General features: G+C 40.6%; 1 protein-coding gene across 1 annotated transcript in view; it reads left to right on the plus strand.

Annotated features, from left to right (window-relative positions):
- LOC118788801 (ephrin type-A receptor 6-like) overlaps window positions 1-16799 on the plus strand; it is a 102528-nt gene that overhangs the window by 74942 nt on the left and 10787 nt on the right. The window contains exons 6-11 of the mRNA XM_036544900.1: window positions 8197-8321; window positions 8684-8846; window positions 11142-11250; window positions 14562-14632; window positions 15436-15561; window positions 16218-16403. Coding sequence (XP_036400793.1) covers window positions 8197-8321; window positions 8684-8846; window positions 11142-11250; window positions 14562-14632; window positions 15436-15561; window positions 16218-16403 — 780 coding nt within the window. The remainder of the gene's footprint in view (window positions 1-8196; window positions 8322-8683; window positions 8847-11141; window positions 11251-14561; window positions 14633-15435; window positions 15562-16217; window positions 16404-16799) is intronic.

Here is a 16799-nt window from a genome sequence, read left to right on the forward strand (position 1 = left end):
AAATAGAGTAATTATTATTAGTCAATGATTGAGAAGTGGCACTCTATGAAATTAATGCATGGCCAGTATGCATTAGAGTGCACAGTGATACAGGGCTGCATTTGTGTTATTTATTAAGTAAAAGCGTAATTGTGATCTGCAGTAGTGTCCCAATAGAGAACAGACAGCTTCCCAGAGTAAAGTTCCACTTTTTCTTCTCCATGAACAGCATTGAGCAATAGAGACTGATGCCCTGGAGAGAGGGCAAGAGGGCAAGCCATTTTAATTGCAGTCCTAAAATGGTTCAGTCTCGTGCAGGTTATATTTGCTTTGAGCTATCAGAGGACGCTACTGAAGTCATTTTGCAGCAGACATTGTTCATTTAGATTGTAATTTTGATTTTGGAGTTGGCCTGATAATTCTCACATCATTTATATACCATTTTTTTCGTCTGGAACAGAGTCCTTTGCAAAGAAAAAAATCTTTCATTTCTGATTGCCATTGTAAGGGGCATTTTTTTTTGTACATTTTAGGGTACAGCTGGGTGTCAGAGCATGTTAAGTTACAGTTTCAGTATTCGCAAAATTTTCATATATATTATGGCATGTGTTTAATTGAAAGTATTGCAACTATTTTGAAAACTTCTCTTGCTCTGTTTTTATATCTTGATATATACTGAGTTCAGTGGGATATTGAATTATGATATAAATGTGGTACTCGATTTGATGATTTTTGTGACAGTAGCTGACTTTTCCTTCATTTTGGTAAAGCCATTATGTATTATGTATATATACTTTTTGTGATCATTCCTTGGTTCATTCCTTGGTTCTTAAAATGTTCTAAGGTTTGAGTGACAGGGCTGAGTAACAATAATTACAAAAGCAAGATACCTGGGTGACTCATCTTTATCTCCCCAGTTTTGTAAATGAAAGAACTAAAATGTAAAAAACCCCCAGACACACAAAAAAGGCCTTCTGTGATAAATAATATATTGACTTATCTCACTATGCACACGTGATTCAGCAATTTGATTGAGGTTATGAATGACCCCAGAGGATATTTCATCATCTAAATTAGATCTTGGTGCAGAACCCTGAAACAATTCTATAGATTTCTTGACTACAAATTGACAAAGTAGGAATTTAGGCATCATCACTGACAGAGGAACAAGAAGTGGGGTGGGTCCAAGGGTATTGGGGAGTCAGATGTTTTTGCCAAGGGGTGTGATACTTGGGACCAAAAACTGGATATCATCAGGCAGTCCCAGAACATGGTCAAACATGTCCCAGGGACACCATTGTTACATCTTTCGCAGTTTGGATTGGGGATCAGCATCATGTTAAAGCGCATGTAACAAGTGGCACATGATCAGTGAATAATGTATAGTTTGATACACTGGGCTTATGAAAATATTGGTTTAAATGGTGTCCCAGTCAAGGTCACAACCTACTGTCTCCATTTTGCATTCCCATATTTGAGTCAAAGCCAGCAAATTACATCTTGCATCTTAAATCAAATGGTCATAAATGGCTGAAACCATACAATTGTGCTCAGTGTAGGAAGAATCAAACTATCCATTTGATGGGATCAAGTATTTGCTTAGTGAATGCTCTGATTTAGGGTTTATTGCATTGTGTAAGTATTCATACTTCAGCATCATTACTGAAACAATTCAGGTTACTTTGCTTAAGGACACAGTGACAGTGCATCACCTGGATTCAGACCTTCATACTGTCTTGTACAATTCTATTTCCTGAGTAGCTACGCCATTTTTACCCACTGTGTTTTGTTATCAATGACAGGACAACCGGGGTTGATATTGGGAGGCATCCATTTATGTATCTTCTTAATTTTCCTTGAGAGTGGTAAAGAGAAGAAAAAGAGTTCCCAAAATAAGTTGCTGTGGGACTCAGGCTTTAAACGACTCCCTCAGATGTCACCATTAAGATTTGGGGGTGGTGGCAGGCCATTGTGTCTGAAGACAAATAAATCTACCATTAAAAGGAACACATTACAATTAGTGATAAAGAACAGTATTGTTCTGTTCCCTCTGTTACAGCCCATGGAATCAAATGGCAGTTTATTGCTCATCATAAATAATTAGGACAATGTGCTCCCACTTTCTTGTTTCTTGTTTGATTTAGGGCTGATCGTACCGCTGTCCTCTTCTCTCATTGGGGCTGGCACCAGTGGAAAATCTCACTAATAAAGCGCTTAGGTATCGGTGTGAAATGGATTTGGGGCCGGACAGAAATTGGCACCAAAGAAGATAATTCCATCCATCTCATTAATTACCTCTGAGAAAGAGGACAAATTAGTATTGATTGTGGCAAGCTGTTCCGGAGCCAATTTTACTATCCTGTTATAATGCTTCATTGCATTCCCAGATTACCATTTAAGGAAAACAAGGATGGATCAGCTCATTACAGGGCCGCAATTAAAATGTGTGACTTCCGGTCCTCTGCAGCGCTGCACCTGATTTCCTTTTCTTCAGCAGGTGGCCAGGTCCATTTCCTGTAGATCGCAAGGGCCAGCTGCAATACTGAAAACGCCAAATCACAATAAAGAAGCACTGTCGTTCAAAAATGTGTCCAGCCCACACATCTTAGTTTTTCATCTTATCGTTTATTTATTTCATTATTCATTGTTTGGCAGTTTCTAAAGCATGTTAAGACAACTTGCTTCATTCCTTGGGCAGATGGATGTTGAGGGGATTGAGCTGGGATAAGTCAGGGAGAGCTATTTCAGAGTCTACAGAAAGAGGGATAAATGTCTTTCAGAAGTGTTCTTCTGGATCTTTTAAATCAAAAGAGACCACGGAAGAAAGCCTTGTGAAAATGCAGTGCTGAGCTCCAAGTGGGAACCAGAGGGTAGGCGATTTACAGTGGCCCCTGCTGGCTCCTGTCAGTCTTTGAAGGAGAGCCTGGCCAGTGTGGTGTCACACATTCCTGTCACCATCTTAAGTGACAGGAACAACCGAAATGAATGGAGCAAAACCTGTCAGGGGCAAGATAAATCCAATTACGTGCTATCACAATGTGTGGTTTGAGCAGGAGCATGCTCTCCTATACCTGCTACATGTGTCATGCAAGGGTGTGAAAATAACCAGAATGTAACTCCGGTTTCCTGCAGTGAAAGGAGCTCACTGTCATACTTGGGAAAGAAATGTGTAAAAAGGCGTTGATAATTCGGTAATAAAAAAATAACTAAAATAGAAACAAGTTGGAAGTATAGGCTTTTCACAAGGTAAAATCTGAAAATTTCAACAATTAGGGAGAAAAGTTATTCATTAACACGGGACACCTGAGGGTTTGGTAGCAAAGATAAGTGCTCAAACATGGCACTGCTTTTACAACAACTTGTAAAACTTCTTTAACTTTCATTAATGTGTCTTACATGTTTTGCAACATTAGCCTCATCCACACCAGCATGTGTTCCTTCCATGGGCTTGAAAGTTTCCGCCAAAGCTACGCTCTGTCTGATCTCAGTCTCTCTGTTGATATTGCCCATGTTGCTTTAGCTAACAGAATGGTGATCCTGCTGAATACTCAGAGAATCAGAGAGCAGGGTACATGCTAAGCTGATACGTTGTGTGGAGTAATGGACAGGAAATGGGAATGTTGTCTAGAAGGTCTACTTTATGGATAGCACACTGCTGTGGTGCCCCTGATCAAGGCACATAATCTCAAATGATTCTGTAATTATCCAGGAGTATGAGAATGTGTAGTATGTAAGGGATAAGGGTGTGTGGCAAGTACATTTATGATGTAATGCTCTGGTGAAGTATCACTAGTACTGTACTGTATGAATTAAATTATTTTTTTACAACCTTAACAGCTGCATAATTTAACAGTTTCAGTCAGTAATTTTATATGAGCATTTTGTCATGAAATATGTCTGTCTTTTGTCAAATGTGAGACAATAATTCTATGTATTTACAGTGGTGAAAGTGTGTATAATATTGCAATATTACATTTTTAAATACTAATAAAAAACAAAACATTACCGGGAGAAAATTAGCATGTGTTCCTGTGAAGGCAGGCTTTCATTTACGGCAATAATGTGGTGACTTTGAGTAGAGTTTGATTTTTTTGTAGCTAATAAATCATTGTGGCAGTCCCCCTTAAATCTCTTGTAATGATCATTAAATGAGAATTCTTCTAGAGCTTTATCATTTCTTTTTTTGCATATAAATAACAAAAAAAATCATCTTTGGAATGCTAAAGTGCCTAGTTTGCAGAGAATTGTACACCCCGAATATACTTTGTGGTGGTGCCTTTCTTTTTTTAGGACTGAGGAATGAGATTGTCATTCAGATGGATGGCCAACCACAAGAGCCTTTTATGTTAGTTGCAAAGGAATGGCAACAGAAATATCTTCTCCCTGTGGTCCTCTGCTTCCAGGGTCATTTGTGATTAACACCGCTTTCCGGCCAAGCGAGGGGAGGTCGGACTATTGATTTGCGGCGCTGTCCTCATGATGACGCCCTGTGTTAATTTGGCTGAAACTTTGACAGGGCTCATTTAGGCAGCGTAACAGAGTCAGCTTGTCTCCACAAGTCTCCACAGATACCCTGCAGGGCCTGTTTTATGGTAGTGAGTTTCACTGCAGCTCAGAAACAAAGTCCAATGACTGCAATGCAGGATAATGGTAAGGAAACTGCGTTTGCAGTCAGAGAGTTTTAGGATGTAATCCTTGATAGGACACTGATTTTAGCAAGGTAATTAAGAGAACAACAGAAAATCTATAGCAATTAATATGAATAGTAGAAATATAGGTCGTGAAAATATAGGCTTTGTTAGTTACCCTGATTAAGAATGTGGTCACTGTGCTGTCCAGTGCTGAGATTAGCTCCACCTCCTCTTTCTGCAATAGACAGAGGCTTAAATTGTCAGATAAGTTTTACTTAATTCTAAACAATTCAACTGCTCATTCCAACATATTTTTACTCTGACCTGAACTTAGTTAATGTGTATGTAATGTAAATATCCTACTAAAAGACACCCCATCCAATTGCAGGAAACTGGGTGTGACTGCAGTATGTGTGGTTTGAGCAGAACGTTGCAGTGGCCAGCACAGAACCCAGCCCTCAACCCAACAGAACATCTTGGGGATGAATTTAATTAGGGCCAAATTAATTAGGACTTAATTAGGGCAAGACTAAGACGGCCTTCTTCAGTAGCAGAGCTAACTAATGCTTTAAAGAAGGACTGGGGCACAATGGCATCAGCTTTTTACCAGATATTAGTACACAGTCTTTTATAGCTCATTGAAGCAGTCATTAAGGCCAAAGCCAGGCTAATAGTAATTTTTTGGTATAAAGACATGTTTTATTCATAACTACCCAAGTAGTGTTAGTATAACATACTGTATATACATACATGTACTGTTTGGTTTTACCTTCAGGTAATATATGTTGCAGCAATATTGGTTCTTCCTTATTTACCATGATTAGGAATGAAAGGTTTGAAACACATTAGACACCGCGAAGCAGCATCAATGCAGACTGAATTTATTTTTTGTTTAACAGTTAATGGAAGTCTTTAGGGGAGGAAAGCTGATTAAAAATGTAATAGAAGCACATGTAATGAGTCCATTAGTTTAATTTGGTTGGGCTTTTGAACCTAATGAAGGCAGGGGGAAAGTTTGCCCAGTGCACTTAGTAATTGACTTGAAGCGTAGTTCTCCCACTTTTGGCGAATCATTCTTCCCCTGGCTGATTTAGCCACATGTGAGAATGAACATGGCTCAAAGAAATTAAAGGCAAACATGATATTGTGGTCGTGCCATTCATGTTGTATCTTCTGTATACTTTTACACATTGGATTGTTTGCTTTTTTTTCACATACTGAAGTTAATTTCATCTTAACATACAAACCAAACTTTTTCCTATGTTACCCCATTATATTCAGCTGTGATGTTGCTTTGATTTGATCAGTGGATCCAGTTTATATGGAAATAATGGAATTACAAAAAATGTTTTGAGGGACTTGGAGTTTACATTTTAACCTGTTGGGAAGATAAAGAAGTGTGTTTTTATACCTAGGGGAGGAAAACTGTGCAATCACTTTCCATAATCATTTTCTGTTTGGGAGCAGCTCCTAAGATAAAATGGGCCATTTTGCTTTGCTTAGACATTATTGTACCAAACAGTAAGTGCTGACCTGGATGTAGATATAGAATAGATACTGCTATTGCCCACTGCATTTGTATTGTACATGAACAATAACAATATAATCATTTCATCTTAAGCCATATAGCCAAGTTTCAAAACATGTAAACCCCCACAGCAGTTTAGCCAAAATGTGCGGAGTAAATTTCGAGGACTGAGCTGGCAGCTATGTAATTATGCAACTGACTTTATTTCCCTTGAACATGCTGTATTTTTTCCAAAAGAATAAACAGCTATTACACAGAGTTTGTCTGTTGCATGTTGATATTCATCACAGTGCTGCTGGGTGTTGCAACCCACCCCAGCTCTCACAGGGATATTAGAAGTGCTTGACATGCTGAGGAATGTGAGAGTGGCCAGGGACTGACTCACCCTGATGCATCCTCGGGCTGTTCCTTGAAAAACTAGGAGATACATGTGCATTCTATAGTGAGCATGATGACACATCCATTGCGTAATGTGACGATAAACTGCATTTACCTTCAGTTGCGCCGTTTGTGTGGTGGTGGCTTGTATTGGGTGGTGCGTAGCTATGGAGCTCCAAAGAAATGCCGTTGTCAAGAGCCTCCAAACTTCATGTCCGTGTCCATCTCCGTTTATGTGTATGTGACTGGGCCCATAGTCAGAGCTGCCTCCCCACGCTATGCTGACGATCCCTCTGGGCCGAGCAGAGCAGAGCGGGAGCAAACCCTCCCTGCCTGAAAGATTAGGCAGGACAGTCCTCTGTCTGTCTGAAGTGCCCATACGATGGCCCTGCACACAGGGCAGCCGCTTGTGAAGGGAGCAGGAGGGCAGCATTGCACCCACAGAGTGTGATCAGCAGCAGTGAGGGTCCTATACTTTTGACGAGTCACAAGTGATCACATTCAGTCATAGACTGGAAAGAACCTCAAAACACATACTCACATCTCTGCATTCAGCTCTTGTGATATAATTTCAACACTTCCATGATATCATGGGATATTATTGGGATATTATCTGGACATTATTAATCGGACAGCAGTTATCTGGTAGCCGCTTTAGTATGCTGTGTGTGAATATTTTCGCAGCCTGAAATCAATCAGCTCTGGTAATCTGGTTTCTTCAAATGTAATTTAACCATCAGAACATTTGTTAGGTAAGTCATCATCAGTGGTGCTTGTTGGCATTACAACCAATGTCTTTCTCCATCTATAAACATGGACATATTCCACATTTATTAAGTGGTAATAAAAAAAGTCCATTGGGTGTATTTTCTAAGAAGATACAAATCACATTTTACAGGAATAAATTATGATACTTTTGTGTTTGTACAATATATTGGTGTTTTTAATGTTTCACACAGTTTAAGAACAGATAGATCAGGTAGTGTGGAGCAGCAAGTACCCATTATTATGAATTGTGAATAAACAGCAGCTTTATTTTATCAACAGGTACTACTAAAGATAAGGTAATAAAACAACTGAGGGAGCTGTCTGTTTGATATGAAATTAGTACCTCATTAAGTAACATGACCTTGATGACATCCAATTTCTTTCATTTTAAACCTGACAATAATATATGTTGGAATACTTTCAGTAAAATATTGTTGAGCATTTTGTTTTTGCTGTTTTACTACAATACAGTGATGAATGGAGTCATTTACAGGAGCACATCTATCATGAATTTTGGATGAGTGAGTTGCTAAATGAAGTTAATTTGAGATAATGAGTTTCCTCTGTTGTTTTTCAAAGTAAACAGAACATTAAGCTAATTGGGTTTGGGTGTGAGCAGACTTCCCATGTCCTCTCTAGTGTGACCAGTTCTTTGCAAAATTCTTCTTTTCAGGATGGTGTGGAAAAGTTGAAAGCCTCTGGGCTTTGGTCACAGGTCATTGCGGTGGGATTGGCAATGAACCAAATTCAGATAACACCAACCTCTTATCCGATCACACCAGTGTGTGCCAATGAGTGCCAATGAATCTGCTAATGTTTGCTAATGAGCCCTGTGAGAATGTGTGCGGGGCACAGGGGTTTGGGCAGATATGTGTTGATCGGTCCGCAGCTGACCTGAGCTGTTTCTTTCAGGCCCTTCGCTAGTGGGGATGGTGAAGAAGGACTGGGCCTCTCCAAATAGCATTGCCCTCTCCTGGCAAGAGCCAGAACAGCACGACACAGCGGTGCTGGACTATGAGATCAAGTACTATGAGAAGGTACAGTGCTCTTATAGCAGGAACTTATAAATGTGCATCATTAGGCATTTGTTATGAAAAAATTAATGTAGAATTAAATAAAATCATTAAATTGTCATTCTTATCCACAGAACGACTCTATAATGTGACATGTATGTATAGAGGGAAAGTATTATTGTTATTTAAATAGAGACGATCCTGTAATGTAATATGATATTTATCTTTATTTATTTAAGTATAAACTGTGCCTTTGTGTAATGTGACAGTTATTATTATTAGTTATGGTACAGGCATAAGCCTCAGGGTTCTATGCTATATTCTTTTTTACTGTTATTTATTTAAGTGCAGACTTAAGCCTTAGTCTTCTGTGTTCCATCTCAAAGGAACACGAGCAGCTCAGCTACTCTTCCACCCGCACCAAGACCCCCAGTGCCATCATCGCAGGCCTCAAACCCTCAACCCGCTATGTCTTCCACGTCCGAGCCCGCACCTCCGCTGGATACAGCAGCTATGGCCCCAAGTTTGAGTACGAGACGGGGGACGATGGTAAGGCCTCCACCATCCGAGCATTTTAACAAATCTTAACAACCTTTGTGAGTTCACGCAGGGTCTGTCTGTTTGGCAAGGCCATCTTGTCTGACTGTAAGAGCTTACAGTACAGCTCATAATAAATGCATCAATACCAATGTGCATGGAGATTAGCCTTTATATCCCCTTTTGTACAGTCATGTTTTAGAATCGGCAATTGCATACAAAGTGTAATGGTTGATTAGGGGGGACCCAGATGCAGAAGTCATGTGTTTTAAAAGACAATGAAGGGTTTTAAAAGACAAAGAATCTTTACTAGAAAACAAGCGAACTTGGGCATGAGAGAGCACACAACACATGGTAGCTCAAGGCGGAGCAGGGAACCAAACTACAGGCAGGGTTTAAATAGACCAAGCACATAGAGACTAATTACAAACATGCGAAAACAATCTAACAAGATTAGGCACACATAGTACAGGCACAAACAGGAAGACAGTCCCTCTGGTGGAAGCACGAGGGAAGCAGCAGACAACCAGGCCAGACAGGCTGTCACGAGGACGCCTGCTGGTTGTTGCAGGAAGCAGTCTCTGAAGCCCTGACACAAAGCTTGTCCCACAACGACATCCTCTGCACCCGCAGAAAAAGCAAAATGCAATCCCCCAATGCACTCGCACGCAGCCGATGGCTATTTTTCGCTCTACAAGTCACGCTGTGAACTACAGTGAAGATGAACCCCTGCCAACATACCCTCCCCTATGCTGCTGTGGAATCACAGTCACTGTCACAAAATGATGTGGCCAGTTTCAAACTCAGGCCTCAGCCTGTGCCCAAAGCAAACACCTTACCAACTGAGTCACTAGGGAGCCCCACAGCTTTTTTTCAAACACTGGGCCTTGGTAGGCACTCAATAAGGTAGGACTGAGTGGTATTAAACTCAGGCAAACAAAGAGACAAAAAGGTGAAAGCACTGCACTAAACAGGAGCGTTTGGTCTTGATTTGTGTTTTATGAAACCTGTTATTTACCTATGAAATGTTGATTTTGTTGGTCAATAGTAGGCTCAAAGCACAAAGCTTTTTTTTCATTTTCAACAAAATTTGTCTAGTTCTCTCAGTCTTACACTGAACACACTGCTCCTCTAACAATAAACACGCCTCTCAAGGTGAAAATACTGCTTGCCATACACTGAATATATTGCATGACTCTTCATCAGTGTTAAATAAATTTGAGCTCCTAGGTTGATCTTCTCACTAGATGCCATTCAATAGCACACATAACCCAAGAGGTCCATCATATCTGTCCAGTGTGATTAGAAGTGCCTACTTGTGATAGAATGCATGCTGCTGTTCCAGCTCTTCCCGTCCTGATATGACATCTAAAAGGCCCATTCATCTCCAAGCACAAACCACCCTTTTTAGCGTAGCATGATCAGGTGGGAATTGCTCATTTCAGTTTTAAAGCATGTGTGAGCTGGAGAGCAGTAATCTGCAGTGGAGATCTGTAGCCTCTCCTCATCCTCTGAGACAGCTTGCAGCAGTGAAACCTGAAAGGACCTGTAAGGCCCATAAGGACTCCCTATTGTCAATGTATTCACATTCTAAACATTCATGTGCAATTCAACCCTGCACTTGATTGATATTCATGATCCATGAATCCATAAGGGAAGGCTGATAATAGCAATTACATTTCAATTATCACTGATTAAGTAGACTTGAGAAATTATTGATAAAATGGGAAATCATGCATATTGAGCTGGTTCAATTTAAAAGTACAGTCTTGAGTAAATTACAATTTCATGAAACAAATGAGTTGAATGAATCTCAACCATGAGATCCGTTCCCTTCAAAAGCAGGTCATTATGTGCTTTTGAGTCCTTGAGTGACTCTATTCAGAAAAATGATATTTCAAAATTCCACTGAAGACTAATTGTAGACCAAGTTGACCTGGGCTGGTTATAAATGTTATACTGTTGAATTTGAACTGTGGAATTGAGTGGAGATTTTTTTTATCAAAGTTATGACTCATAGGTGAACATTGCTTTCTTATTTAAACTCAATGCTAATATGTGACGTTGTCACATATGATTGTATTTAATCACGTTAATTTAATATTTTTAGTATAGCATGTCAAGGTGTCTGATAGTCTATTAATGCGGTATGTGCTTTTGAATTGTACAGTTTGGAATATGACGTGTTGCATTGTATTACAGAGGCACTGGAGCACAGATTGTGCAGAGTGATATTGTGTACCAGTGGTGTGATCAGCCGGAGATGCCAGCATCGTGACTGAAACACTATGCTCTTTGTCCCTTTAGCCTCCAACATGGCTGCCGATCAGGGCCAGGTGCTGGTCATTGTCACGGCAGCAGTGGGTGGCTTTGCCCTCCTGGTCATCTTAACACTGTTCTTCCTTATCACTGGACGGTAAGAGACCCCCTCCTCCTATTTTCAGACACATTAACAAAGTGTGTAAGTCTTACCAGCAGCTGGATGGCTCTTATCAAGTGGCACCAAGAGGCTCAACACTCATGGGATATCTCCTGGTCAGGGCTAGCACAAGCCTATTTCCTCAGTCTGTTCTTTAATGCTGAGAGACATTGAACATGCACATCCCTCCATTCTAAGCTTGGAAAAGGGTAACTGAAACACATAGTCAACTGACTACAGTAGTGTTTCGAAGAGCCAAGAAACTCTTGCAGCCTAATAAATAAATTTCCTCAGCGATTTCTGTGAGAATTTGTAATGACTCCTGACCTGGTCATTGAACAATGTAAATGGGTCATAGGAAAGCTTGGCTCCTAAGGCTCTCAGTGATCTGGAAGCCAAACCCTTTGGTCATGTCAGTAGTACCAGAAAATGCTGCACTCTTAGAGGGTGATTAAGGTAATGTTCATAAAAAAAGGAACCACTTTTAAAAATGTGCGTAATAGTTTGTTTATTGGTTATTCAATGTTTTCCACTTCCAAGATAGAGGCAAAAATTACACCTGTTTTGTAGTAGTAGTAAAAAAAACACATGCTGGAAGCCTAATCAGCCCACTGTTGAGAGGAAACTTGGCTGATCATGAGAACAAAAGTTTTTTGATGAGAATACACAGACTGTGTGCTGTTTTCAGAACCACGGGCAGCTCATAAATATCAGCAGAATACAGCGATCACCCTCCAGCTGGAAGTATCTACTGGTCATATGAATCTCATGCAGTTAATTTTATGAGTTCAGCCTTTCAAAACGAGTCCTGTCCTTGTGTGTTGGTTCATCCCCCATTTGAATCACATTACCGGCAGACACGATAAAGGCTGATAAAGACTATTGTGGCCAATGATTTCCAAGCAGGTCATGGGGGGACAATCTTCAGTTCAATCTATCACCCCCTGAAATGTCTCTTATTTGGGTTATTTATGAGGTCAGATTTCAAGTTAATTTTTTGATTTTCCTATAATGTATAAAGTATTTAGCTTACCTCCTGATTACTTTGGACTTTTCTAATTAAAATTACAATGAATTGCAATTTTAAACCAATTTCTGATCAGACCTTGACTCTTATCAAAGGCCACTCTGGATAAGAACGTCTGCAAAGAAAATGTAATGTAATGAATGACAGTATTTAATTAAAATAAAAAAAAACCCCTCTCAAATTTAGAGATGACAGATGACTGTCATTAAGAATCTTTTTGATGTGAGAACACAAAGCCCTTTAGTTCTACAGATAGGAAGAATTTCCTACCTAATGATCAGTTGTGTGGCGTGCTACCTCAGACAAAGGAACTCAGGCTACCCTGGGCTACATTTGAAGAGTTCAGATGCAAAAGCCACTAAACGCCACCTCTGCCAAAAATGAGATAACAATGTTGAGTGAATGCTCTGCACACGTAGTATACGTTACTCAAATAATTTTGCTTCAAAACCCGCTAAATACCACACTCTGCCCGGTCTGAAATATTGATTTGTAGGCAAAAACCTCTAAGCGCCACTTCCCTTTGGTAGCAAAAGCCTCTATGTTCCGAGAATCAATCAGAAGGCGCGAATCGAATCATATGATTTCAAGCAGTTTCAACATGGTCGCGTGCTGAAGAGCCAGCTTTTTTGTTGATTTTTTTTTGTTGAAGATGCCATTCTTCTGTGTCATATGGATGTTATGATAAAAAATGCTCATTTAAAAGAAAAGAAGTCTGACGGATATAGAGGGTTTTGCATCTGAACTCTTCATTTGTAACTGACGTTTGTCTGGTGCCAATGGTATATATTGGCTGATGAGTGTGGGTGGGACAGTCCATGACTGGAGATATTTTTGGTTTCCTGCTCAACCCCCTGCCAGTCCCTGGTGTGCAACACATTCCCCTCCAGAACAGGACTGAAGCCTTCCCCTACAGTTGTGGCTGCATTCTGCATACATGCCTAAACCAGAGGACTCCTGTCTCTCAGTAAGAGAGACTCTTGGTCTGTGGATGATTCTATTCATTGTCTTACAGACATGCGATATTTGAATAGTCTGATGGGACATCACTGAATGTTTTCATTATTTTATTTTCCCTTCATTGTACACCTGTTTGTTTGTGTGCAGATATTGTCCACACCTACACCCCATTTTACACACACACAGGGGCAGACACATTCACCCAGTCACACACTTGTTGAAGTACACACACTCTCTCTCTCTCTCTCTCTCTCTCTCTCTCTCTCTCTCTCTTTTTCTCTTTTCTCTTTTCTCTTACTTTGTTATTTATCAGCAGGATACTGGGTCTCTCCTGTGGTCTGGTTGGATTAGAGCAGCCCTTGAGTGGGGTCACACAAGTGCATTGCCTTCCTGGAGGACTGAGAGGGTACATTTCAAAAGAGCTGCAGATTGCTTTGATGTGTCTTAAGCACAATTATTACATGCACTACTGCATGACTCTACAACGGAAAATAAAAAGGCTAGTAAAAGGGCATGCACTAGAAGCTAGTTCTCGTGCTGCTACAGAAGTGATCTTCTGTGCAGCTTTTCCACCTGTGCTAGACTAGAAATAAATCCCAACTGCACATGGTGCCCAGTAACACCTCTTCAACACAACCTCATTATTTGTGTGTCCTCTAGCTATCTCCTTTCATGGAATCTCCAGGTTATGATTTCTACAGCTTCATGCTCCACCCAACCAAGTGTGAACAGCTGAGTAGTCTAATTGCTTTATCAGTGCTGTAGATATAACATTTCCCAAGGGAATTTAAGGAGTTAGAGGTTTTAAGCTCTTAGTCCGTGCTGATCTTTGAAATCATCTTGGAAAAAAAAAACTAATTGAATTCAAGAACAAATGATAAATTTATTTCAGTGGCTGGTGGTTTGGGTGCAATCTGAGGGCTGTGAAATTCCCTGTAATGTTGCCACTTTGTCCATGGAAACTTTATAAGGGTGTGGAGTGTGGGCTCAGCGTGTCTCCTGTGTGCAGAATCTAAAGTGAACATCTGTTTAGCATGTTTTGCAGCAAGCGGTGGCACACATAAGCTTACTAAACCCTCAAAATGTTTGGAGAGATTCAGACAAAAAAGGATTAGAGAACATGTGGTGTGTAATCTGGCGCACGTCCTATATGCACAAAAACCTTTCAGTTGAGCAGAGGACTTGTTTGATGTTTTTGAAAACATGGAGCCTTTGTGTTTGCACGCACCTGTGTTTGGATTTGATGCCTCCGTTCAAGGTGGGTAGACGTGCCATGTACACCTGTGCCGTCTCTGCTCATTCCTATCCCTATGCTTTGCAGGTGTCAGTGGTACATCAAAGCCAAGATGAAGTCGGTGGAGAAGAGGAGGGCAAACTGTCTGAATGGACACAGTAAGAAAAAAGGGTTTTAATTCCCCTTCAAGTGAAATGTATTTTAAAAAATCAGTATTTACCGTTGCCAAATTCATTGCTGGATACCAAAGCCTCTTGGAAAGTTAATGGGGACAGGAAAATCAAACCCTAAATGTGTGTAGTATTGCACAATAGTTAAGCTTCATATGGTTAGTGGTACACAAGAAAACACTATTCCTTACTTGACTCATTTTAAGTTACTTGTTTTTTACAAGAGGGTTTTGGGAGAAATTCAGATTTAAATCCCGATTCTGATGTAGATCTATATGTCCAAAGGTTATGGTGTGGTGTATCACTTCAGATGTACAGATAAGGTGCTTTGGAAGGAGATTCCAGGCCGTACAAATTGTGCATGCACAGAGAAGTATTTAAGACACATAGAGGCTTCTATGCCTGTGTTATGCGCTTCTGATGAAAGCATGATTACAGGCGGGTTATTCATGGGCAGGTAATGGGGTCAGAGGGGTGGTGGGTAGGCAATGGGGTCAGAGGGGTTAAATAAGCCTCTAATGGACCCCATCACCTTTAACCTCTACCAGGCCTGAGCCTCTCTTTGCATCTGTGCGATGAAAAGGATGCAGATGCACAGCGCAGACTGGAAGCTCTTCTCTTTGGGATACTCCAGCTGTTCCTCAGTGGGTGTTTACCTGCTTTTGCCAGACTCACTCCCTGTACACAGCAGGGCATCAGATCTGAGACAGACACAGTGTGGAGCCAGAATGAACCTGGACCCAAGCTGTGGCGCTGCTATATGGGACTCCCCCTCTTTATATCTATTCCAGTCCCTTCCCCAGAAGTAAAGACGTACATCGACCCAGATGCCTATGAGGATCCCACCCAGGCGGTCCATGAGTTTGCAAAGGAAATCAACCCCACCTGGATTCACATCGAGAGAGTGATCGGAGCAGGTGGGTGCTCGCCTGAAGCAGGTTCATCCGACCTCAAGTCTAACTTTCTTTGGAATCTATTTTTGTGAATAAATAAAACATATTCACTTTTCTATACAAAATTTACTCTTTCTGTTTCTCCTTCTTTACATTATATGCATTATATTTAATTTTCACATGGGTTGTGCTTCAGCTGTACAGTAATCCAGTAATCATGAAATTATTATTTTCTGCAATATGAGAAATGATCTATTTGTGTTTGACAGATATCTTAATCATCCCTTTTTTCATACAGAGACCTAATTCAATCCCAATGCGTCTGATGTAAAAGTCATTTATTGCAGCTCAGTCTGACAACAGAAAGAAATTAAACCATTTTCAGCTTTGAGTAGAACAAAGGATCATTGCTAGGAATAGATTCTGAGATGAGTCTTCTGCAGGTGAATGAGGATCCTCAGAATTAAATATTAAAAGATGAGGAAAAAAGCTACCGCAGACAAAACGTATCCTTAAATACCATGAGTGCCATCTAGTGGTAAATCCAGAAAGTTTGGCCTATGGTGTATCTTAGACTAGATAAGAATCAGGAAATACTTACTAACAAGTCATAGAATAGGTCTAATGTAGATTAAAGATAAATTTTCCATTATCCAAAAATGTTACCCTGTGTGATTTAGGTGAATTTGGGGAGGTGTGCAGCGGGCGACTTCGACCCCCAGGGATGAGAGAGATTCCTGTGGCCATAAAGACCCTGAAGGGCGGCTCCGTGGAGTGCCAGAGGCGTGACTTCCTCCGAGAGGCGAGCATCATGGGGCAGTTTGACCACCCCAACATCATTAGACTGGAGGGTGTCGTCACCAAAAGTAAGACTCCAAAAATGCATTTGTGTATGCAATGAGAAACACAGCTGCCCCCTCATTCCCCTTCCAGGACACGATTTGTTTGCTTTTCAGAAGCCCTCATGCAGAGCCATTTAGATACAGCTGGATACCTGCTCAGTCCATCCTGGGCAAATACTATGCTCAAGAGTACAACAGCAGTGTACTCCTTGGGATACAGTCCTACATTAGAACTTACTGATTACAAGCTAAATTATATCACCAATATACCACACTGCAATGATACAGTCCTGTTTGAAAGCAAACACCTTTACACTTGGTCAGCGCTGCTTTCCTCTGACCTTGCACTTCTGCCCTGATCAGGAAGATGAATTACACAAACCACTCATGCTGACAGACTTTCAGATTTCCTCTAAAACA

This window comes from Megalops cyprinoides, chromosome 14 (genome assembly GCF_013368585.1).
Source record: "Megalops cyprinoides isolate fMegCyp1 chromosome 14, fMegCyp1.pri, whole genome shotgun sequence".
Lineage (NCBI taxonomy): Eukaryota > Metazoa > Chordata > Actinopteri > Elopiformes > Megalopidae > Megalops > Megalops cyprinoides.